The 23,890-nt window shown below is 45.7% G+C and overlaps 2 protein-coding genes and 1 non-coding gene across 4 annotated transcripts; 2 read left to right on the top strand and 1 right to left on the bottom strand.

Annotated features, from left to right (window-relative positions):
* The first annotated feature begins 201 nt into the window (after positions 1-201).
* On the top strand, positions 202-3,543 carry LOC124663579 (signal peptide peptidase-like 1). 2 transcript variants are annotated; one of them, XM_047201348.1, is made up of 4 exons: positions 202-539; positions 905-1,756; positions 2,854-3,054; positions 3,236-3,543. In XM_047201348.1, the coding sequence occupies exons 2-4, from the start codon at positions 959-961 to the stop codon at positions 3,350-3,352; spliced, it is 1,116 nt and encodes a 371-aa protein (XP_047057304.1). In that variant the 5' UTR covers positions 202-539; positions 905-958; the 3' UTR covers positions 3,353-3,543. The 2 variants fall into 2 exon arrangements, with proteins under 2 accessions (XP_047057304.1, XP_047057250.1); XM_047201294.1 differs by having other exon boundaries at positions 908-1,756.
* A 186-nt stretch (positions 3,544-3,729) lies between these two features.
* Positions 3,730-3,803, bottom strand: TRNAV-CAC. The gene has a single exon. It is a non-coding gene; the product is annotated as a tRNA-Val (tRNA).
* Positions 3,804-5,234: 1,431 nt separating this feature from the next.
* Positions 5,235-7,544, top strand: LOC124650861 (PI-PLC X domain-containing protein At5g67130-like). Its single transcript, XM_047190182.1, has 7 exons — positions 5,235-5,456; positions 5,551-5,787; positions 5,875-6,175; positions 6,267-6,490; positions 6,580-6,666; positions 6,782-6,912; positions 7,418-7,544. Exons 1-7 carry the CDS (start codon positions 5,235-5,237, stop codon positions 7,542-7,544), a joined length of 1,329 nt encoding a protein of 442 aa, XP_047046138.1.
* Positions 7,545-23,890: the final 16,346 nt, after the last annotated feature.

Genomic DNA, 23,890 nt, shown 5'->3' on the forward strand with positions numbered 1-23,890 from the left:
AGCAAAGTTTGGAGTGAACGACCAAAGATCTGACTTATGGCAAAATAGGTTTTCAGCTAGCTGAAAATTATGAAAAGTGAAAAAGAAGAGTTGGCGTCTCTCCACACAGAAAGGGGCCCGCGTTCAGTCGGCCCCACCAGTCAGGTGAGCACCGAGGGGCGAGGACAGAGCTACATCCAGCTCGGAATTACAGGACTGCCCCCGACATCACCTCACGAGGGGAACCCGCCGCCGTCGGCAACCCATCTTCTCGGTCCGCCGCCGGCGACTTCCCAGCGCGTCCCCGCATCGCTGCCAGGAGAGGTGTTCTGGCGGGGAGGGTTTTCGAATCCGACCTTTCTTCCCTCTTCCACCTGACTCCTGACCTACCAACGCGGCTCTAAATCTCCCGGCAGCTTCCGCCGTGCCGTAGCTTTACCCCCACCACCGTCACCGCCGCCGAAGCCTCAGCGCCCCCGCCCCTTACGCGCTTCTTTTCCATCGGTCTTCATCATCGGAACATCGCGCCGGCGCGCAATCTTGGGCCACTTGGTTTTGAGGTATGAGCTTGTTTCCATCCAGTGATTTGTTGAAACCCATTGGCATCGATAATTGCTTAGTGTGCCGGTGTACACCCGGCAGGCCATCTAGATCCGCCCCTGATTGATAGGGTTGTTATCTAAAAGTTACTCTCAGTTAGAGTACTATATTTTTCAGAAAAACCGGATTTTAAGTTTTCCCCTGGCCCCATCAAAGTTTGTTCATTTTGTGTACTGCTAACTGAAAAATTGAGAAAAATTGTGCAACTGCAAACAAATTCTGTGAAAAGAGTAAGAATTGGAAGAGCGACTTGCGCTTTATATTTGTACTATGACATTTTTGCTATCCCACTTGCTATTTACCACTGTCTACTGTTTGGACATAGCAGGTGGAAGACATAGTATTAAATAAAGGTGGGGTGCTGGTAATATTTCATAGAATGGAATCACTGTGGAAGCTGTCCTACTTGCTTGAGCCTGCGTCGCTTGCCCTCATCGCGACGGCTGTTTCGGTTGTCTATGCATCAGCAGCGCGTGCTCTGGACCATGGCAAGGAGATGGAGAGGAACTTGGACTTCTCGGAGGCGTCCATCACACTGGACCGATCCCAGGCTCTCATGATCCCACTTGCAAGCTCATGCAGCCTGCTGCTGATGTTCTATCTGTTCTCATCTGTATCGCACCTCGTCACCGCCTTTACCGCCGTAGCCTCTGTGATGGCGCTTTTCTTCTGCCTGTCTCCGTACATTGCCTATGCCAAGTCACGGCTCAATCTAATGGATCCTTTCGTGTCGAGGTGCTGTTCCAAGTCATTTACCCGATTGCAAGGGTTGCTGCTGATGTTCTGTATAAGCACAATGGCAGTGTGGCTGGTAACAGGCCATTGGTTGCTGAATAACGCACTTGGGATTTCCATATGCATAGCATTTGTCAGCCATGTGAGGCTGCCCAACATAAAGATCTGCTCGTTGCTTCTAGTCTGCCTGTTTGTCTATGATGTTTTCTGGGTCTTCTTCTCGGAGAGGTTTTTCGGAGCAAATGTTATGGTCTCTGTTGCCACTCAGAAAGCATCTAACCCAGTCCACACAGTAGCTGACAAGCTCAGCCTGCCTGGGCTGCAGCTGATTACAAAGAAGATTGAGCTTCCGGTGAAGCTTGTGTTCCCTAGGAATTTGTTGGGTGGGATTCTTCCAGGAAGCACTCCTGGTGACTACATGATGCTTGGCCTTGGAGACATGGTAAGTTACTTATGTTACAATGTTCTTGGTGTTGTGATTCTTGTACTGCCACTGATGCAAACATGATTTCTTATACTCATCATTCAGTCCTGCATAAAAATAGTATTCGTTCAAAGGTCTCAAACTTGTGTTGTGCTACTCCCTTTCTCCCCCATTTTGCTTCACTGCACTCAGTTTTATTTTCCACTATAAGTTAGTTGGCAGATCACTTGTAGATTGTGGATTGTGTACTGATTGTTTTGGCCAGATAGAACTCACGATTTAGGGATTTAATTTGTGAATAACTTCTCGATTTAATAGGACGAGCTTTATAGCTATCAATGAATATCATTAGTGTGAACTTTAGTTAGCTCTCTATTTTTGTGGAACTTCTCATGTTGTAGTTGGTCAAGGAAGCAAGCTAAACATAGGCACTCCATGATCAGTTTTTGTTGAAAATTAATCGAGCACATGCTTGCACTTTATAATCCTAGAAGTTGCTGCCTACATCGCCTATGATATTACTCCTTCCATTCCGCAAAACAAGGCATACAAATTTATTCAAAAGTCAATGCTTCATAACTTTGACCATGTTTTTAGATAAAAATATGAATATATACAATATCAAATCAATATCAATAGATAAACAAACAGTATATTTTTATAGTGTATTTACCAAATATTGTAAATGATAATATTTTGTTGTATATATTTGGTCAAACTTAGCAAGCTTTCACCTTTGACCAAATTTATAGGCCTTGTTTTATGGAACGCAGGTAGCATGTGATAAAAAAAAACTATGTCTGATCTAAAAAAAATTGGTAGCCTAAAATATCTTGAAGCATGTTGCAGTCATCATTACAGTTAATGTATTACATTGTTGTAGGTTGCATCATCGTATGGTTAAGTGTACTATAGGCATTATATACGCTGCTGTTTATTGATTAATCGGCATATTCATCTTCACATGAAGCTGCATGGCTCAATTCTCAGATGTACTCCTGCTGTTAAAATACCTCAGCATATACACATTGTCCGTGCTTTTAGTGATCATGTACACCAACTTGTGATAATTTAATTTTAATCAGTTCTATGTGTTGTTACTGTGACACCTGCAGGCCATTCCTGGGATGCTTCTAGCTCTTGTACTCTCTTTCGATCACCGGAAGAGCAAAGACATGGCTGTTGCTTCAGACATGTCTCCCTCCAAACGTCGGAAATATGTATGGTATGCGCTAACAGGTTATGGTGTTGGCTTGGTGACCGCATTGGCAGCTGGGATCTTGTCTCAGTCTCCCCAGCCTGCTCTACTCTACCTGGTAGGTGCTGCCTGTACAGTCTTGGGTTTTCAGACATGACTGTTTCTTTGTCCTAGCGAGCATGCTTTCCTGACTTGGGTTGTGCTTGTCTGCAAGCATCGAATCACTGACCTGCTAGTTAGCTTCAGCAATGCTACATGTATTATCATGATCTTCTTTCTGATGGAAATTCTTGCCTCAGGTGCCCTCGACGCTTGGGCCTGTTGTGTACGTGTCATGGTTGAGGAATGATCTTTGGGAGCTGTGGGAAGGATCGGACGCAATTGTGAATGACAAAGCTCATTTGCTGGAGGTCTGAGATGGCTCAACGTGGCCATAAAATATAGAAAAGCCTCCTGCGATGTAATCTGACTGAAGAATATGTTCAAGAGAATATTTATAAGATAGATAGGCCTTTTACCTTGCTGCTCTCGCAAGAGGAAACAGTATGTACCAATTGGCTGTCATGTGAATTGTTATTTATATTTGGTGAACTGTTCGAATCCCTAACGCTTGACTTCCTGAGTGACGAAGCTATTTCATAACTTGAAATCGAGAATTATGACCTGCTAGCGCGTTCCTTTGAATCTGAACGTTAATAACCTGCTAGTACAAAATGTCAAAATAATTGCAAAAACGACTTGTTCATTGGAACTGAAGGGAGTATTCAAAATGTTAAAACTGCAAAAAATGTCTTGTCTGAGCCCAGGTTCGAACTGGGGACCTTTAGTGTGTGAGACTAACGTGATAACCAACTACACCACCCAGACGATCTGTTCTCTGCAGAACCCGTAACATATTAAACAATTAATACTCAAAGTTCAAACGGCCGGCGCTTTGGAGCCCCGGAGCTCGCACGGCGATCGCTGGGACACCCCGAGCTCACGCGGGACGGCGGCGAGAGCGTGGGACAATTTATCGCTAGCGTCGCAAAGGGAGACGCTTAGGAGCGCCGCCTCCTCCTCCCTCCACGAGACCCGGCCGTCCTCCCAATATCGTAGAAGGAGCCTTTCAAGCATGAGCAACCAAAAAAACTGCACGCTAAATGATACAGCGTGATCTTTCGAAATACTTTATGCATGTTATAACATGCAAGTAGCATGCTATTTTACAAAATAGCAAAAATAGCGTTTAGAAAATATAAACAATACAAATATACCAACTATACTAAGGATTTCAGTAGCTAAAAGATTGTCGAGATCACAATGATCAACAAATCAAATTGACAGAGTCTAAATCACAATAGAAAAAAGTATTTGTCACAGTTTAACAAGTAACATCAACGATTCAACAACCATAGTTCACAACTAGATGAAGAATTAAGATTTAAGAAAAACAAGTAGAGAACTAACCAACCAACATGCATAGTCCAGATAAACAACTAGTGAGCCAACAACATAGCAAAAGTAGTAATTACTCAAGATGAGATGAACTAGATGGAGAATACATGCATGGGGTTGTCATCCGATTCATAAGAAGAACCCGAAAATTGCAGCTCATCGTCACGAAAAACTAGCAGCAACTTCTTCTTCCTAGGCTGATAAACTTTTTTTTTTGCAGTAGATCTTGCTCGTTGTAATATTGACTCTTCTTCTTCAACATGTACATGTCGTATGAGGAGGAGTGGAAAGTGTCGATGTGGTTCCGTAGTTGGGGATGGGTTACCACTATAGTGGGCCGCCGGTGGTATATTGGTTACCACCGGCGCGCCACTAAGTGGGGCTCAGATTTTGGTGGCTCATGGATGAAAAGGTCTAAAATGGCTAGTCGACTGCTCTGTTTTCTTGCGAAAAATAGTGCCGCTACGATGCTACGAACAATAGCGCACATAGGATCGCTAATAGCCGGATTAGTAGTGTCATAGCGAGTTAAATATGTATATAGCAACTTTCATATTTTAAATATGCTATAGGAGGGCCGCTAAAACATGGAAATAGGGAACTATTTTTTTCGTTGAGCTTGAGACGAAGGCGACCATAGAATCTGGCCCCACTACTTCATGCGCACGTTCTGTGTTAAGCTAAAAAATGACACTCAGTCAACTGCCGAGCTTTACACAACTGTCGTATCTATTCCTGGTACGTACACGACGTCCGTGGCCTCCGGCCTCCGCGGTCCAGTCGCCCGCGCACGTTCTCAATTATCTCCAGCCGGCCGTACGTCGTCCCGACCATCCCTCATCCCTGTCTCTCGCCACGATGATGGCCGTCGACGCCGCGAGACGGCGCGGCCTCCTGCTGCTGCTCGTCGCCACCGCCACCGCCTTCGTCGCCAGGCCGGCCACGGGTTCCGCGCTGGTGGGCGAAGGGTGCTCGGCGAGCTCGCCGTGCGGCAGCGGGATGCGGTGCGCCACCTGTTCCCCGCTCCCCGGGTCAGGCCCCGCCGTGTGCTCCCGGACCACGCCCATCGACCCCAAGATCCACGTACGTTCCTCTCTTGATTGATGGTTCGGTCGGACGTCGGCCCGCGTGTGACGACGACTGGTGGATAATCTATGCATGCATGGATGGATTGCAGGGGACGGGGCTGCCGTTCAACAGGTACTCGTGGCTCACCACCCACAACTCCTTCGCCATCACCGGCACCCCCTCCGCCACCGGCGCGCCCATCGTCTCGCCGCCCAACCAGGAGGACTCCGTCACCGGCCAGCTCAACAACGGTGTGAGGGGGCTGATGCTGGACACGTACGACTTCAAGAACGACCTCTGGCTCTGCCACTCCTTCGCCGGCAAATGCTACGACTTCACCGCATACGTACGTAATTAACCGAATCCCCCCAACTCCATGTCTGCATGCCAAATTGCCAATCACCGGCCACACGCATGATGTCCGTACGTGCAGCAACTTGCGTCCAAGGTGCTGAAGGAGATCAAGGCCTTCCTGGATTCCAACCCTTCCGAAGTGATCACCGTGTTCGTGGAGGACTACTCCGCCCCGGGCTCCCTCTCCAAGGCGCTCGCCGCCGCCGGCCTCACCAAGTACGTCTTCCCGCCGGCCAAGATGCCCGGCAACGGCGCCGACTGGCCCACGCTCAAGGACATGGTCGCCCAGGGCCACCGCCTCCTCGTCTTCACCTCCAAGCAGGGCAGGGAGGGCTCCGATGGCGTCGCCCACGTGTGGAATTACGTCGTCGAGACAAAATGTACATGCCTCAACCTCAATCGCCATGGATCATTTCTTATTCTTCTTCTTTTCCACATCATTAATTCGTAGCAAGAGAGTACAAATTGCAGACGGGAGCGATGGTCTGGCGATGGGCTCTTGCGCGAGCAGGGCTGAGTCGAGGGCCATGGACTCCAAGGCGCAGTCGCTGGTGCTTGTGAACTTCTTCACCACGAACCCGAGCCAGAGCTGGGCCTGCGTCAACAACTCCTCCCCGCTCATCGCCCAGCTCAGGACCTGCTACGACGCATCCGGCAAGCGATGGCCCAACTTCATCGCCGTCGACTTCTACATGGTACACACCTGCTTATCTTCTCCATATGTTCATGGGAGGTTGCATCAAACGAATGACATGTATGCTGATGACTTGGACTTGCGGTGCAGAGGAGCAGCGGCGGCGGCGCTCCCCTGGCGACCGACGTGGCGAACGGCCGTCTCCAGTGCGGCTGCGATACCATAGCTTACTGCAAGGTACTACAACGCTATCGTTCCTTTTTTTGTGCACTATGTTACAACCTTGAGCAATACATATTGATACTCAATTTCTTCTTCGGTACATTGTACTAAATCAATGTTATACTTGCAGGAAAACGCGCCATTCGGGACATGCACAATGCCTTCTTCGTTGCCATCATCGGCATCGGCATCGTCATCCCCGAATCCCTCTGCATTGCGGTCGTCCTCCTCGGCTCCAGCTCCGACACTAGCTCCGATTATGTCACCATCTTCAGTATCGTCCCAGTCATCATCTCCAGCTCCGCTTTCATCATCATCTTGGTCATGATCACCATCACCAGCTTGGTCTAGATCATGTTCGTCATCAACGCCAATGTCTCTGTTTTTTTGTTACCTTTTGTTACATGAAAAAACATTAAGGCATGTGTGCCCTAATGCGTATTTTATTTATTTGATATAATAGTAGATCAAAATTAAAATTTTACATGAAATAAAAAATAAAGAGGTATTATAAATAGAATTGTATCCAATATTGATTTCTCCCCTTTTTCCCTATGGAAAACCAACTACAACTTCTTTTTAGCTTTCTTTTCCAGTTACTGTAGGCCTCACATTTGAAAAATCTTTCCATTTCTTACTGTCCATATATATGTCCCAGCATCCAAATGTTCTGGTTTCCATATAAATATATTTATGGAGTCTATGCTTAATTAGGATTGCTTCATCATAGAATGAGATAACTCTCTATTTTCTTTGTTTCTTTCAGATTGGAAACTTTCTCTAGCTACATCTTCCTCCCTGTCACTGTTCTTGGCTCCGTCTTCGTGGTCCTATGGAACTTCGACTCCATCATTGTGGTCCTATGGGGCTTATGGATTGCTTCATCATTATAAGGCTGCCCGTCTATTTCAATACTACCAATACGATATTTCTAACGGCAATGTATGAAAGAAAAAACATACTATATGATTTGAAAATAGAAATTGGGCAGAAGAAAATTGGAAGGACTCAATTTTGAACGCAGTGATTCCACCTACGGTTGGGCGTCCTGGGCTTACCCTGGTCACCGAACGCGTTGGAGATTCGTGCTTCTGCTCTTCGGCAAAAAGAACATGTACATTATGCATTTCCTTCCCACCTAGGTAACGAATGTGCACATATGCTACTTCTTTGTAACCAAAATTATTTTGCACCTTCCATGAGGCCTTTTTGTTTAAACTTTTTTGAGATTTCCACGAAAAGAAGCTACCGAATCGAAACAAAGAGGTGTGCTACTAGTACTAGCTGCCATCGAGTTGCGGTTCATAGTCTGTTCGTGTACTATTTGGCTACTAGTACTAGCTCAAGTAAAGACGATCACGCGGTAAGTAATAATCGATTGATTTATGTTATTCTAGTCTTTTTTCTTGCTTTCCTTGCTCGTTGTGAAACATTCTCTTTCTCATCTGCTACGTTTTCTTTCTTAGTGTGCAGATTTTGGACACAAACATAAATAGTTACACATCGAACTTTTTTTCATGTACACACATGCACACAACAGTAGTACAAGATAGAAGGGTTTCCTTTGATTTTAACTTGGACCTTTTGACGGCGCGGAGATGGCAAATGTTTCAAGGACGAATGCTAGTGTTTACAATTCATTGATATATAGCCAGACAACCGATCAAGTTGAAAAAAGAGCAACACTCATAACATCAGCTTCTTCCGCTCAAAACAAGCCCGTAGGAAACTCGGCAAGGCACATGTTCATTTGTATAGGAGCACCGTTCGAATGGAGTCATGAGAAGAGCTCGTCACTTTTACCCCATGTTCTCATGCTATCATGCACATATTACCCTTGGTGCCAAGCAAAATTTCTTTTGCATAGGGGCAACCAAACTTGTGATTGTGTACGTGATTCTTCTGTCCGAGGCATAGCTAGGTTGTTTTCTTAGGGCATCTCTAACCGATCCCTTTAAATTAAGAGGGGCAAATGGCGGAGCAAAATTTTACTCCTCTAAACTGGCAGATAGATCCGATCCCCTAAATAGAGGAGCAAAATAGAGGATCTTTTGTTCTTGGCCTTGACTTTGTCTTTGGGCGCCGCCACCTCTGTCACCACGTCCTCGGCCTCATCTTCTTCGGCTGCTTCAGCCACCCCAATCTTGACCGCACTTGCTTGAGACTCGGGCATTTCGTCGACCACGTCGCGGGCGGCGACTCGTGGACGGGCTGCGGCGGCGTCCACGGCCAAGGGAGAAGGCGTTGTCTTCGAGGACGCCGACGACGCCTTGGCATTGCGTGTAGACGTCGAGGTTGATGCCGTTATGACCTTCTTCTTCTTCTTGTCCACACCGACTGTGAATGTGCTTGCATCGCCGCCGGCTTCCGCGGCCGTGGGCCGCTCAACACTGGCGCAGGGTCGGCTTGCCCACGGTCGAGGGCTTGCTGGTGGCCTTGGTTGGAATCGCCACCGGCCGCACCACGCCGGTATTGCCAAGCCTCTTCTACGGCATCGACGACATCACGAGGGTCGAATCGGGCGGCGATTTGCCGGCGGAAAACTCTGGCGATCATGCGGGGACGATTTTCGGTGCCATTCCGCCCGGGGGAGGGGAGATCGGTGGCGCCGACGATGACGGGCGGCGAATTTGGGCAGGAGGGGCGGCCGCTCGGTGGGAGCTCAATTTTTTGGGACCGAGTTGGGCGGGGAGAAAATATGGGAGAGGCGCCTCTCTTTTTAGGGGTCAGTCTCTTATTTTCTCTCCTCTAACCATTTTTGGGCTTCGGTTAGAGTTGACTTCGGCCGTCAGCGACGCAAATTTGCTCCTCCGCAGGCCACAGCCATATTGGGGAGCGGTTAGAGATGCTCTTAGCACATGTCTATAGCAAACAATTAATTAATTCTGACTCGTAGGATCATAGCCACATTTCTGATCGGTCTATATGACCCAACCAAACAAAACCGATCTACTTCCCCCGACCCACATTACTTATCGTAGATTTAGCACAAACGGAATAGCATCTTTTTTCGAATCTCAAAGTAGCCATTTTTGCCAATGGAGTCATGTGTGCAACCGTACGCACACATGTATATGTAAATATGCATTTCCAAAAAAAAAACAGAAGTCCCAAACTAGTACAGTCCATAAGGTGCAGTGGGGGAGCTACGTCTAACTCAGGGGGCTGCTGCCCCCCCCCCCCGCCCCCACCGCCGCCGCCCTAGATTAATTGGAACATTCATGTTATGTGATAGTATAATTTGAAATGCAAGGATGAATATATAGCCGAAACACACGGGCATGAAGGCGTATCATACCTTCCAGGACCCCGGATTGTCTGAAAAGGGTGAATCAGTGGTATAGATGGGTGCATTGGTGTTCACGTAAGGCCCAGATCAAATACACACTGACAAAGACATTAATCAGTTTTTTTACTAATTATCCCATTTAGGTTTACCTTCTAGGTTTATTTCGCTCTAGCCAAACCGCTGCTTTTCGAAACTTATTAATAATGGACTTTATTTTCTGCGACTGATTAGATTGTGTAGTCCATATGCTTTCAAACTTCAGTACTACCATGCCATGTGCTAGGCTAGCAGGTTAGCCAAATGGTACTGTTCTCTTTTCATGGTTTTTTTTTTGGTTATCATGCATCCACATATATGTTGATGACCTGCTAAAATAACACTTTGTGAACTCCTGAATCCAAAACAAGAAAATCATAAACTGGAGAAAAAAAAGACACTTAGCGTTACCATTGAGAGTCTTTGACTCCATTCACATTTTTATTTCTGTGATTTTGTTTCGTAGCTGTAGGTAAATTTTGGAGCATTGATTTTTTACGCTTGGGTATATAGGTTTCATGTGTGTTGTTAGGTCTTTTAACCTGTTGGCAAGTATGCAAAAATGCAAACGGTCGATATATAATTTTCCTCGATCACATGTTAGGCACAAGAACAGAGCCCTTTGCTAAAAATGGGTTTGTATAACCATTAAATATTCTTCCTTGAAGATGAAAGGCACACACACACAAGTTTGGTAGTAGAAAGATCTCAATGAAGAAGAGTGAAACATAATTATAGTTTCAAGCTACCATGTTAATAGAATGAAAAGGTGAGCTATATATTCTTTTGCGAGCAATAAATTTACATCCATGAGAGTACATATGTGCTGCGAAATATACGATAATAATGTTTCGGAACACCAGAATTTCTAACAGTCTTGCGGTGAACCGAAGTAGTATAGGAATCAAGTATATATATACCAATGCCATCTGTATGTACGTACTAAAACTAAATATATGATTGGCCAGCTACACATCTGGTGTCTTAGATGTGTCGATTTTTTGTCAAAACAGACCAGCCCAATTTATTGACAAAAAGGACCACCTGTGAATAAAAATGACAAAAAGGACCACCTCCGGTGTGGCGGCAGAGCCCCAGGCGACACGTGGAGGATGCCGCCGGGCGGCGTGGCGGCAGGGGCCTGCCGTCCCATCAGCTGGCAGCACGTTATTGTGTTGCGACAACCATAATATACTACTCTACAATATTGTTGCAAATAAACTACAAATAAACTACTCACTAACAACATACGTAATCACAGTCATACAAATTTTTAAATAACAAATGCCCTAATCTCATTCTCTCTAACTACGCACGCTAATGACATTCCAAAGGTAATTACAACAAATATGAATGATAAAAGTACCATGCATGATACACTTACCTTGATCTGTCTTCTCTGCAACTCAATCTGATTCTGCATCGTACACTAAACGTGAGTTCATAGCAAGAGGCTAGAGCGAGAGAGAGATTGAGTGTTGCACCGTACACTAAGCGTCTGAGTTTAGAGGGAGAGGCAAAGCATGAAAGAGTGAGTGACTGATTCCGCGCAGACGAAACACACTCAGGCTTATAAAGAAGAGTCAAGCATCTTTCACAGTGCTTATCGAAATCAGCGTCCGGGGGTTTGTCCACTATTATAAATCTCAGTCTAATTTCTGTACACTGCAGTGCATCCACTGATAAAAATGTTGCAAACTTTCGCGAGTGGGAATCATCACAATCAGTAAAGTCACATAAAAATCAACGCATTTTGTCTCCAATCGCCTCGGAATCAGCGCCATTTATTTAGTCAGCTTTACTCTTAATCAGTGCACCAGGCGCGGTCGGTCTGCCGGGAAGGATTCCCGCTCGAGGAGCTGCCTCCACCACGCGTGGCGGCATGTGCCACACAAGCATGCCACCCCGTGCAGCGGCGGCATGGCCCGCGGCGGTCGACGGCGGCCTAACGGCGGGGCTGGAGCCTAACGTGCCGCCAGCTCGTGCGACAGCAGGTCCCTGCCGCCAGTCGGTCCGGCGACATCCTCCACGTATCGCCTGGGGGCTCTGTCGCCACACCGAAGGTGGTCCTTTTTGCCATTTCTATTCACAGCTGGTCATTTTTGTCAATGAATTGGGTAGGGTGGTCTGTTTTGGCAAAAATTCAGATGTGTCGGCCTCCTTTGTATTAGCAGTGTACACCGTTTTGTTTTCACCGAGTCACAATAGGTCATAGTAGCATGACCAACCCAAAATCAGACCAAGTTCTTACAAAAGCTGGACAAATCTCTCCTCGGAGTGGGGTCTTTTGCATCATAAGTCACGAAATCTAACCAGAATGCGTAGTCTTGTTTGTAAAATAAGTGCCACTCCCGCTAAACCGCTCCTCCCGAGTCGCTCTCCTCCCGAGCGACTCCGAAGACTCCCTCCCGCAACACTAAAACAACCACCAAAGTCCGATATCCTGGTCACCGCTATTACCGGCGACGGCGGCGACACCCATCCCATCGAATCGATGGTGGGCAGGGGACGTGCTTCTCTGCGGCGTTTCAGTGCTCTACGCGAGGAAGTGGGTCGCCGGAGGAGGGCATGGGCGGCGCGGCACGACGCGCCTATGGGGCAGATCGAGCCTCGATCTAGGCCAACTTGGGCTTCGATATGGGCCCGTGAGACCCAACCAGGGTGGGTGATGTGTGATATGTCGGTGGACTTGGTCTCCCCGGCGTTCTACAGCCGTCCACGGTGCTGCCCTTTCCTCTGATATCGTCCCGCTGGTCGGTGACTGGCGGCGTGGGGGCCTGCGAGTCTTGCGAATAAAGGAGGTGGTCCTACGGTTCCTCTCGCGCCAAGACGAAGATCTTCTTTATGAATGTCCTTCTGGATTTTGCCGGAGTGTTGAGTTTCGGAAGGCTCCGCCGGAAAATGTAACAGTGCACTTTATGCCTAAAGTTTGCTGGATCAGGGGTATTCGATCGTGTGCACCCATACTTTTATTCCTACCGTTTGGTTCTGGAGGGAGCGGCGCGATGCTCTGTTCTGTGTTGTGATCAGATGACAATCTGGTTCATGGTGAAATCAGAGGCGGAGAATATCATGAAGGCTCGATTAGAGGACTAGCAGTGGAGGTTCGATTCTCTGTGTTGTTGAGGTATTTGCTTGGTATTTTGGGTTTTGCGGCAGCAGTATGCAAGTGGGGGCGGCAGCACAGGTGAATTCTAGAGTCTTACCTTTCAGGGTGAAAATCCAAAGTCTGGCCTTAATTGACTATGCCTGGCAATAGCCTGGTTGAAGACATTATTTTGGGAGTGTGAACTATTCTCATGGTGAAAACCTAAGATTTTTGATCGGGCGACGACGGCGCTTGTGCACTGTTGCCTTCTTGGAGGCGTCATTTTTTGAGAGCCTGGAGTTTAGGTGTTGTTTTGGTGGTGGATGTACTAATGCTGCTAGGGCTGAAGTACAGGGACTTTTCTTTTCATAGTTTTTTTTAGTTGTGTGTATGCATACTACCATTAGGATATTATGTTATTGCACAGACTAGATGTAATTGGTATCTATCGATAATATATTCCCTTTATCGGAAAAAGCAAGTGCCACTTCGGAATTGAGAGTCGATTTTTACGTTAAGACACCATTCAATAGGTGTAGGGTTTTTGACCCTTCCTGGCACGATTTTGGATGATCCGTGTCCGGTGGTCCCCGCAATTTCTACCCACCGGTTCTTCATCGAAACCGAACGACAGTTTGTAGCCGTGAGTTAGATTTAGCTACACCAACGTCCATACTAAGCGGACCTCGATACTTATCTAGTTTAATTAGGGCCATCCTCGAGGTTTACGCGGGGTGGATTCTCCTTTTGTTTTGATTTGTTAGTTGTTGTTGCATTAATTCCAACTAGCTAGCTAGGAGATGGTATGTTTACGACGTTGTTAAGCGCTTGATTCATCTGTAAGTATGTACATGCGTGTATGCAGCTAGCGATGTCGCACGTGCACGTATGGATCAGAATACGTACTTTGTGTCATGTCATTCAAGAAAAGAATACGTAGCAATGCGGAGCGAGAGGAACGGACGCGACTTTGCTTGAAGTCGCATGGGCACGAGGCTAAGGGAACATGCAATGGTTGATACGACTATTTAATCTTAGGTATTGCATGTGATTAGATAATGCAAAATAACATGTTATACTGTACAATTGATTATCTCTTGACGACTAGTAAGTTTCTACCTATAGCTATTTTCCTTCTAGTGAGAGAGCTGGTAAGTTTTACTTGCAAAATTTATAATATGCAGGTTGAAGTTGTGCACCACAGTGTTATTTTTCTCTAGCTCTGCCCCTGGTACACCTGTTCTTATATCACTAGCACATGCTTGTTATTCTCAGTTGTAACCCAATCGCTCTCCGATGGTGGAGCTCGATGCATGGTGTCAACAAGAGGTATATATTTTTATTCACGTTTTAGAGGTTCGGGTGGCTTTAACCTTTTAGCTCAAAGATATGACAAAATAATAAAAAACTTGATGAACCACTAGGGATTACTTAGAGCAATTCCAATAGTATAGCCGGTTGTTGGCTATAAGTAAGATGTCATGTCATTTATAGTTAATATGTAGCCAACAAGTATACAATAGTTGGCTATAAAATGTACTACTTTATTAATGGATGGCGCACCTTTTCATTCACACAACTTGCCTAGGAGCACGTGTTAGAGCTAGCTTTTGCATAAGACTACCCACAATGGGAGTATCATAAGTAGTATCATGCATTCCATGCATGCAAAATGCTGATGTGGCAGTGCAATTAAGGATGAGAGAGAGGGTAGTTATCATAGGTAGATACTGTATCATAGCACATACTACTAGAAAAATTAATGTCAAGTAAATCTTGTACATATATTTGCATTGAGATTCTACAAACAATTAATATATGAAAACTATGATACTACTACCTCCATACCGGATTATAGGTCTATTACGTATTTCGAGAAAAAACTTCAACTACTAATTTGATCAACAAAATATGAAATATGTATCACAAAAATTATACTATTGAAAACTTCTTTTGAATATGAATCCAATGGTATAATTTTTGTATCATATATCTCATATTTTGTTGATCAAATTTGTAGTCAAACTTCTTTCTCAAAATGTGTATTTGCCTATTAAACCGGTATGGAGGTAGTAGTATATGATACCATGCATTATGAAGATAACATATAGTAGTATCATACGCATGATACTTCTATATGATACTATGCATTGTGACTAGTCTAAGAGCCCACTTACATTCTCTCTCCTCTTCTCTCTCCTCCAACTAGACACAAATATATTATTTTAATCCTTATAGCCAGTTGACTAAGCCTTATTGTACTTGCTCTTAAATTCAACCAGAATCACTATGCCAAATTATCTTTCCCGATAAAAATATATTAGTATGGTGAAAATACTAATATACAGAACTAATGGCGTCTCTACAGACGAATGACGTGTTTCAACAAAAGATAAATGACGGGGACTACTAAGACCAAAAGGAGATACAAGAGGCATGTGACTGTCTCCTCTTTTCGCACCCTGCAACTACAAGCAAGAGAGATGATATTGGCAAACTAATCCACTCACGGACAGAACATTAGATATACACTAGGAATGATTCGAACAATCAAATCGTGCTGACTAAACTTTCGTGGCAAATAATAGGGCAGAACCTCAAGTCATCGTGCCGCATGCCAACACTATAGATGGTCTCCATTGTCTCCGTCTTGGGGTCATAGTAGCCCAATGACCAACCGGTGCTGAGCAAAATCCTTCCATTGTTTGGATCAATGGCCAAGGGTGTAGTCCTCTCGGATGAATACTCCGGTGAGAACTCTTCTAGCTCTATATGATATTCCACCGACCAGGTGGCAACTTCCTTCATCATCCAAATGTCGATCACATTCTTGCTATTATCTGAACAAGACATGCATAGCGCACCACGGAGCTCCAGGATGGACATAGGCACACTTCCGTTGCTGATGCATGGGGGCCCTTGTATAACCTCAAATTCCTCTCTCTTGACATCAAATGACACGATCTCACAATCTAGAGAAATTGGTCCGAGGTTTGGCTCTACCACCCAGAAGATCTTGCCATCTACGTGGGTGGGTGTCATGTCAGCGATCGGTCTAGGAGGAGGGTCTACTGAGCGACATTGTTTGTATTCGTCTTTCACATACCGCAACTTGCATTCAAGTTGATACTCACGTGTAAAAAAGTCGATCTCTGTATAGGCGATTAGCATTAGCGCGTGCTTGTTAGTCTCCGAGTTGTAACCCAGCCCTGTTTGGCCGGCAAAGAAAATGCCATCTCGAAAAAGGCTAGACTCTATGCTCTCACAGTAACCCATGATCGGGTTGCACACAAAGCTCCGAGAACCACTGCTTCCTGCGTTGAGACCACGACATGGCTGAGAACATACAAGATGAGGAGATTGCAAGTCTACTCCACCGGCATTGGTGCCATCCTCCAAATCCCAATACCGGCCGAAGTGGGTATTCACGATAGTCAGGATCCGAGGCCTCTTATTCAAGTTTGCATGGATGAGGTGCGACCGAATGAAATAATCATCCTTGATAATTGCACGCCATTCCCTGCAGACCAAGCTCAAGTCTGAAACTTTTCGCGTTGACATCCGCTTGAGGATGTGAAACCAAGCTTTGGTCGTTGATGACGAGAGGACCATCTCCTCAATGGTGCGCCCCACGGGGACGAGGCTCTCCTCAAACAGACCCGATCCTGGCAAATCATAGACAGCATAGCCGTCGGTGACTGCCTCCTCAAAGCTGAACAGGATCTCCGGTGTGCTGCCATTAGGGATGTCCACCGCAAACACCTTGCAAGTACCCGTGACAAGCATAATCTTCTTTTGCTTGTTTTCTCGGGTATACGTTGCAAGTGGAGCTATCCAGGAGGAAACCAGCTGCTGCCACTCGGATTCCGTCCAAGTGTTTGGATCAAAGCGGCAAAGCTTCTTCCACCGTCGTTGCTTGTAGTTCGTGAGCAGCCATACTTCGTATGGGTCTCCATAATCGAAATTTCCATGGAAGACGCATAAGCACCCATCTAGCTCCGTCAGTTTGATCACAGCACGACTTGAATTGGGCGGTGGCTCCACCGAGCAGAAGGTCTCGCGGCTGACATGGAAAGCGATGATGCCGCCGTCGCGGCTGAGGAAGTGCAGACGCCCGTTCACGAAGACGACCGAGCCCGAGCCCCAGTCTTTGATGAAGCACGCGGGAGGCTGCCTGGCGCTAGGCCTCCAGTACAGCAGCGCCCCGAGGACCAAGACCTCGCAGCAGTTGGGGCCAATCTTGCCAGCGTGTTCGTCGCCGGAGCTGAACACACGTACTACCTTGTACAGCTTGGTTGCCGAGCAGTAGCCGAGCCCATAGGCTACGGCATTGTAGCACGGCAGCGGGGTTCGCCATGTCGGCCGGCGAATCATCTTGGCCGGCAGCTGGCTGTCAGGGAGAGCTAGGGATGCACCGGTGGAAGGGTTGCAGACGTGGTAGCCTTCGACGGTGTGGACTAGGACGAGGCCATGGAGATGCTTGGTTAGAAGGAGCGGGAAGTGGAATTTGTAGGGAGTGAGCTTCCTCACCGCGCCACCGGGCTGCCAGGTGTAGAAATAGGCCGGACGGCTGTAGAGATTTTTCTCTCGGACGAACAAGAGCTTGAGCTCGCCTGGCTTGTTCGCTCGCCGGCGGTGGAGCTCGATGAACGGCGCCGATGAGAGAGCGGCGCGCCATGATCGCGAGACGGAGTGGAAGCGGCTGACGGACTTGGCCGGCAGGTAGGAGAGGACCTCCGTCACCATGTCGTCCGGCAAAGCCATTGTCGCGAGATTTTTCTTCTCGACTGAACAATGTTTGAGATCGACCTAGTCGGAGATACGCAAATATCCTTATATGTCGCTGCGTACGTGAGTGAAACACGACGGTACTTGAGGAAGGACTCTAAACCGACACCAAGTTGGAGTATAATTTCTTTTTCGTCAGTAATTTTGTCAGTATATTTTGTTGTCTCGAAACAGGTTTTCGCCCCGTTATATTAACTAGCAAAATTACCCGTGCGTTGCATCGGGATAAGAAAAAAGTTGTTTCATGAAAAATAAGTACTTTTATTTAATATTTATAGACATTGGAGAATTTTAGCAATCTATATCTATGTCGAGTTTTGTTAATAGAACGAAGCGAAATTTTCATCTAAATTCACCTAGAATTTTTCTTTAACAATAGTGGAAATTGCTTAGCTTAAAATTTGTCGAGCATCTAGAGAAAAAAGTACGAGTAAAGTTGCTATGGGATCTGCTCCAAAAGTATATCAAGCATTCACTGATGTACATAAAAATTGCTTAGCTAGAAGAGACAGACAACTGAATGTGAATCCGCACCTTCTTTTAAGATGAGATGGAACGGGTGAATAACAGCAAGGCTGTGTTGGCCTCGCTCAGCTTGGCACTGTCGCCGAGACCACACGTCCAACAATCAGCGAGAACTCATGCCAGGCTTGACGAATCTAGGCGAGACCCACGTAGTTCGACTTGATCAATATGTTCCCTGCATCACCGTGGTTGTTATCAACATCCTCGTCAAGACGTCAACACATCGTCGCCACACAACATCGTCCACATAATGGACATACAAGATACAGCTACGACGCCCTCTGACAGTAAAACTGCAAGCCACGACGCCAGCATTGCTCGCGTCCCACGCCGACATAGTCAGGTGGTTGCTGACCCAAGTACCACCCATGTCCTCCTCCTTGTTGACGTCGGCCATTGCCACCATTACAATCGGTTCCAACTTTGAAACCTCCATCATTCCCATGGAAATCGACTTGGTGATTATCAAGAATCAACACTGCCATCTCCCCTATTGCCAGCATGAAGTCGTTGAAACCCAGTCTAGCGCGCCGCCGTGGGAATGGTTAGCGCCACCATCACAATTTGCTATCACAGCCGCGCCCAGCCCTCTCTTTTCCCTAGCTTGCTAGGCCAGATAACCTAAGCCCTAGCCATCCCGTTCGACCGACCGTGTAGGATATACCTATTGCTGCAAAATTGATGGGCCTTTGGCTGATGGCCCTTGTGGCCAAGTGACCATCTAACACTGCCCCAGGTTCAGCTCCCGAGATCGACTCGTAGCACAAGTGACCAACTTTTTTTTTGCGAGCAAAACAATTATAATATTAAAGGAAGAACCTTACAGAAAGGAACCCAACAAAGATGAAAATTACAATCCAGTCCTTCTGCAACACAAGGACGCCAGCATGGAGCAGGACGTGCCGGTGGCGCGCCGCCGCCGCGTCTTCCTTCAAGCCTTGGATCAGAAGACGTCCCCTGGCGGACGGGAAGTCGCCAGACCTCGAACTCCGTGGAGCCTCCACCCAACTCCAGTTGCATCTTCGTCTTCCTTCAAAATCATCGGCTTTGAAATTGTCAACCCAGATCCGCCGCCACGCGAACCCCGGGATGGGGATGGCGTTCCCACCAGATCTCCTGGCCCAGGGAAGCGGAGGAGGCCGGCACACCACCGCGGACCTCCACCGAGCTCCGCTGCCGAAGGAAGTGTGTACCTGCACCAAAAGCACCACCGGCGACTCAACCTCCTCCATGGCGCCGCCGACTGAAGAGCTCACACACCTACACTATCTACAACCGAGAAACGGGGATCCCCCGCCCCTCCCGCCGCCGGAGCGGCCGACGGAGGACGAGGGATCCGGCGAAACTGCGGTGCGGAGGTGGATCTGCGGGCGAGGGGACAAAACGCCTCTTTCTACTGTAGCAGGAGAGAGGAGATGTCCACGCTCCACACGTGGACCAACTTATCTGATATTCCTTTTTGAATTGATTGCGGGCACCCGTTGATGATCATGATCAAACAAGGTGTAGCTACTACTTGATTGCATTGAGTCATCAAGTCTCTCGCATTCACCGCCCTGGATGGCAAGCCAGTGTAACGTGCTTTGTACACCTATCACCTTCGGATGTCTTGACATTGATAAAACACCTCAAACAACCACATCAAACACTTGTACATCTATAACCCCTTGAAAACTACTATATATTATGTTTTTAAACAAAAAGTATTTTTCACCTTCCTTGATCCAACTACCAATGATGCGGCAACTCGGCAAGGCATGCTCATTTATAGGAGCAGAACCTATGATTGCGTCAAGAAGTTAAGTATCCCGTAGCCCGCTTGTATTCCTAGCACCCGTATGCAATGACCACATATTCCGACTACTATGTACATAGAGCCACATTCGGACTCAGCTTAAATGGCCCACTCGAACAGAACCTATCTAGCACATTTTCTGGATCTCAAAGTAGCTACCTTTTGCCAATGGAGTTACATGCTTGCAACTGTACGTGCACATATATATGTAAATATGCATTTCCAAACAAAAAACCGAAAACAAACAAAGTATTCATATGGTGACAAGCAGTGTCAGAGCTACAAAAGAAATCTTGGGCGGGCCAAGGAAACAACAAAGCACACAAAATTGCAATTCTATCTCAAATCTCGGGAGGGCTTGGCCGCTTGGGGATTTGGTGGATCTGGGGCGAGGCCGTCTGGATGACCTACTACGAAGTCGTCAGATCGAGTCGCTCCAGCAAGTCAGCTCTTCGTCGCTCGGTCACCGGTGGTCGGTCGGCAGCATCGCAGGCTCGCAGCAGGCCTAGACTACCGCCATGGATGTGTCCCAGTTGAAAGAGCATGGAGCTCCCATGTGTGATTTTCGTAATTAATGATAATCCCTATGAACTAATGCTTGCATCAAGTTATATTTGTAAGGTTTATCCATAGGTAATTGTTGAACCACATGTTGGCTTTAAAGTTGCAAGAATAACAAAATGAAGAAGATCAAGTTTCAAGTATGTTTTGAAGAAGAAGATGGTGTGAGCTCTCATGCATATCCTCAGGATATCAACATAAGGAAGAAAGAAAAAATGGTATGCAAGTTCAAGATGAGCCATCATGATGGGATCATATCCTTGAAGCTTTCAATTCATATGGTGATAATGGATATGTGAAGATGCGCCAAAGAAGAAGCTCTCCCATAGTGGTGTATGGGGGAGCAATCCGCAAGACTTCAAGCAAGCACACTCAAGAAAGGCGTTCCATCTTGTTGAGGTCAAGATCATCATCATGGAGCTCAAGTGTAATGATCAAGGTTAAGGTTTGGTCTTTATAGGTTCTATTTCTTACCGGTCTCGTGGTTTACGGTCATCAAGACTATCACATAGTTGTTTATCTTGCTTAGCATAAGTTGTTGGTGAACATAGATAAATCCTATTTATATAGGTTTTATGCTTGATAAATTAAATGCTAGTTTTATTCTGTATTTGTTTATCCATATTCGTAAAAGTTTTATATCTAGGTGGCATATGTGTCCTTTCACCTGTACAAGAAGCATAGTAGAAGCTACCTTAAGCCACGAACATAATCCAACTAATTTCAGCTTCTCTTGTATCGACTGGGCTGGTAAGTGGGCCTTTATCACATATACATACCTATAAAAAATTGTCCCCTCTTGGGATGGGCGGGCCATGGCCCGGGTTCGCCCTCAAGTAGCTCCGCTGGTGGTGGCAAGGTTCGAAAGATTTATCAATTTTTTTTGAAAGAAATGAGTTGGCTATAATTTTAGAGAAAGCTTCCTCGTGATTGTACTCTTCATTTTTATTTTACTTTGGTTGTCAAGATCTAGGATACAACTAATGAAAATAGATGGCATAGGTTTTACCGAGAAAGAAAGAGCACATGCTACAACAAGGGCTATATGATGGACTCACTATAATATTAAGTTTGAATTTGGCTAAAATCATTATATCTAAGATATTAGTTTTGTTTGTGTCGGTCGAGCTTGACAATTCCATCTGAACCATCTATTCCTATGAGTTCTCCCATGAATCTACGGAAACTGCCGTTCGTGATCTTGATCTTGATCTTGTCGCTGTTCTTTGGACTGATGAGCTTGATCTCATTTGGAAGAATTGTCGCTCTTCTCCATTTTCTAGAAGTGCAACACGACAAGATCCATCCTGCATGCTCAAATGTTTAGGGTAATAAGTTCAGCGTGAGACACAAAAAAATAGTTTAACAATGTTGTGTACAATACATACCACGAGAACTTCTCTGGCCATAACAGGACTATCATCGCATGCCCTTAACACACTAATAACACATGTGATAGTAGCCAATTATCTTCACCCTCACCACATGCATATAATTAGATGAGTTATCATAGGTTTTTTTGGAAGGTTCACCTATTATGGTGGGATTCTGATGGTACTTCACCAAAACATGTGATAATGTGTATTTAAAAATGCTATGGCTGAATAGCTAAAACACAAGGAAGAAGTTTTATTATAACTCTAGGATTCTGGATTGTCTAAAATGGATGAAGTGGTCCAAATTTCCTCTTTGAATATTATGGGGGAGGGGGAGCTAGGGAATTCCTCTTGGAATATTAGGGGGCGGTTGCCCCCCCCCCCCCCCCACCACCACAAAGCTACACATATCTTTGACATTGAACTTTTATCTAAATGTTGAGCGAAACCTCGACCTATGCATCAATCAATGCACACATTTGGGCCTATCATGCATCTAGGATTACATATTGTCTGAGAAAGATAAAGTGGTGCTCTACTGGTGCATTGGTGTTTCATAGCCCATCAAATATCAAGATTCACTAATGATACAAGTCATATTAGAAAATTAAATAAAGAAAATCCCCGGATGCAAACAGAGAGAGAATTACTGGAGTGGTGTTGCACAATAGGCGTGTTGACAATATTTTCTCTCTTGACTGCATGTTCAGGTGATTAGCAATAATTACATATAGGTCAAAGAACATAATAAGATAGGGTATTTTAGCAATAGTAGGGTTGGGGAGACATTTTGGGTCAGTATTGGGGAGAAAATAGGCTAAATATAAGGTATTTTTAGCAAAAACAAATGTTAAATATAAAGAAGTTTTAGGCAAAAAAAAATCTTAGATACTAAGGCATCTTGTCACTACAACTAGATGTTGATGACTTGATGTGTCCCAAGTTAAGGATAACTTGCATAGAAACTTAATATTTATTGCATTTGGTTTGCAGTAAGAGACGTTGAGGTGAGTTTACCTTTCTCGTTTGACACGATGAGACTCGTGCCTACTTAATTGTCATGTAATTTCTGAGTACGTGAAAGAAGAAAAGAAAAGTTGCGGACTACACGGCGGTGCCACACATATGTCCTAGTCATGCGGCGCTCGTCGGCACTCTCGGCGAGCATTTTCTGTGACGCTTTGATCCGAGTATGCACAAATCTCAAGGTTGTACATGCATGCAACATAGGACCGCTACTATCCTGACCCGGTGTATGCTCATGTTCATGATGTTTGGTACACAAAATTTAGTGTTGTGATAACTTTCTTTTTCTAGACTCCACACGTTTGGTATAGAAACCCAACTGTTTAAAAACGGAACCCAACAACACAAAGGACGAGACATCTTCACATAGACGGAGAAAGTATAAAGCATTCCAAAAAGTATGTATGAATTGCTAGTCCACTTACTAGCTTCTTAGGTATACTTTTCGAAATAAGTATGCATGGTAGCCAGAAAGTTTTAATTATCACATTTTAATTAAGGTAAAATCACCATAAAAAACTTGGATCATACGCTTGTTATGGGATAGCCATCCGCAGCTCCGTGATAAATACACGCGGATGCTAGGTTTAAACCATAAAATGTTGTTGTTGCAGAAAAACTCACTTGCCAGGTTTTCTAGGTGAGTCACGGAGATAAACAATGCATAATTGATTGGTACTAAAACATGGTATTTTCCTAGGAAAAAATAGCTACCGGTTTATGTATAACACTTGCCTTGTTCTTACAGTAGAGCT

This window comes from Lolium rigidum, chromosome 1 (assembly GCF_022539505.1).
Source record: "Lolium rigidum isolate FL_2022 chromosome 1, APGP_CSIRO_Lrig_0.1, whole genome shotgun sequence".
NCBI classification, from domain to species: Eukaryota; Viridiplantae; Streptophyta; class Magnoliopsida; order Poales; family Poaceae; genus Lolium; species Lolium rigidum.

Bases quoted from the DNA above. Each gene is read 5' to 3' on its own strand.
- LOC124663579 (XM_047201348.1), top strand. From the start codon at position 959: ATGGAATCACTGTGGAAGCTGTCCTACTTGCTTGAGCCTGCGTCGCTT. The intron at 1,757-2,853 runs GTAAGTTACTTA...TGACACCTGCAG, and splicing joins TGCTTGGCCTTGGAGACATG to GCCATTCCTGGGATGCTTCT. The intron at 3,055-3,235 runs GTAGGTGCTGCC...TTCTTGCCTCAG, and splicing joins AGCCTGCTCTACTCTACCTG to GTGCCCTCGACGCTTGGGCC.
- LOC124650861 (XM_047190182.1), top strand. From the start codon at position 5,235: ATGGCCGTCGACGCCGCGAGACGGCGCGGCCTCCTGCTGCTGCTCGTC. The intron at 6,491-6,579 runs GTACACACCTGC...CTTGCGGTGCAG, and splicing joins TCGCCGTCGACTTCTACATG to AGGAGCAGCGGCGGCGGCGC. The intron at 6,667-6,781 runs GTACTACAACGC...TTATACTTGCAG, and splicing joins ATACCATAGCTTACTGCAAG to GAAAACGCGCCATTCGGGAC.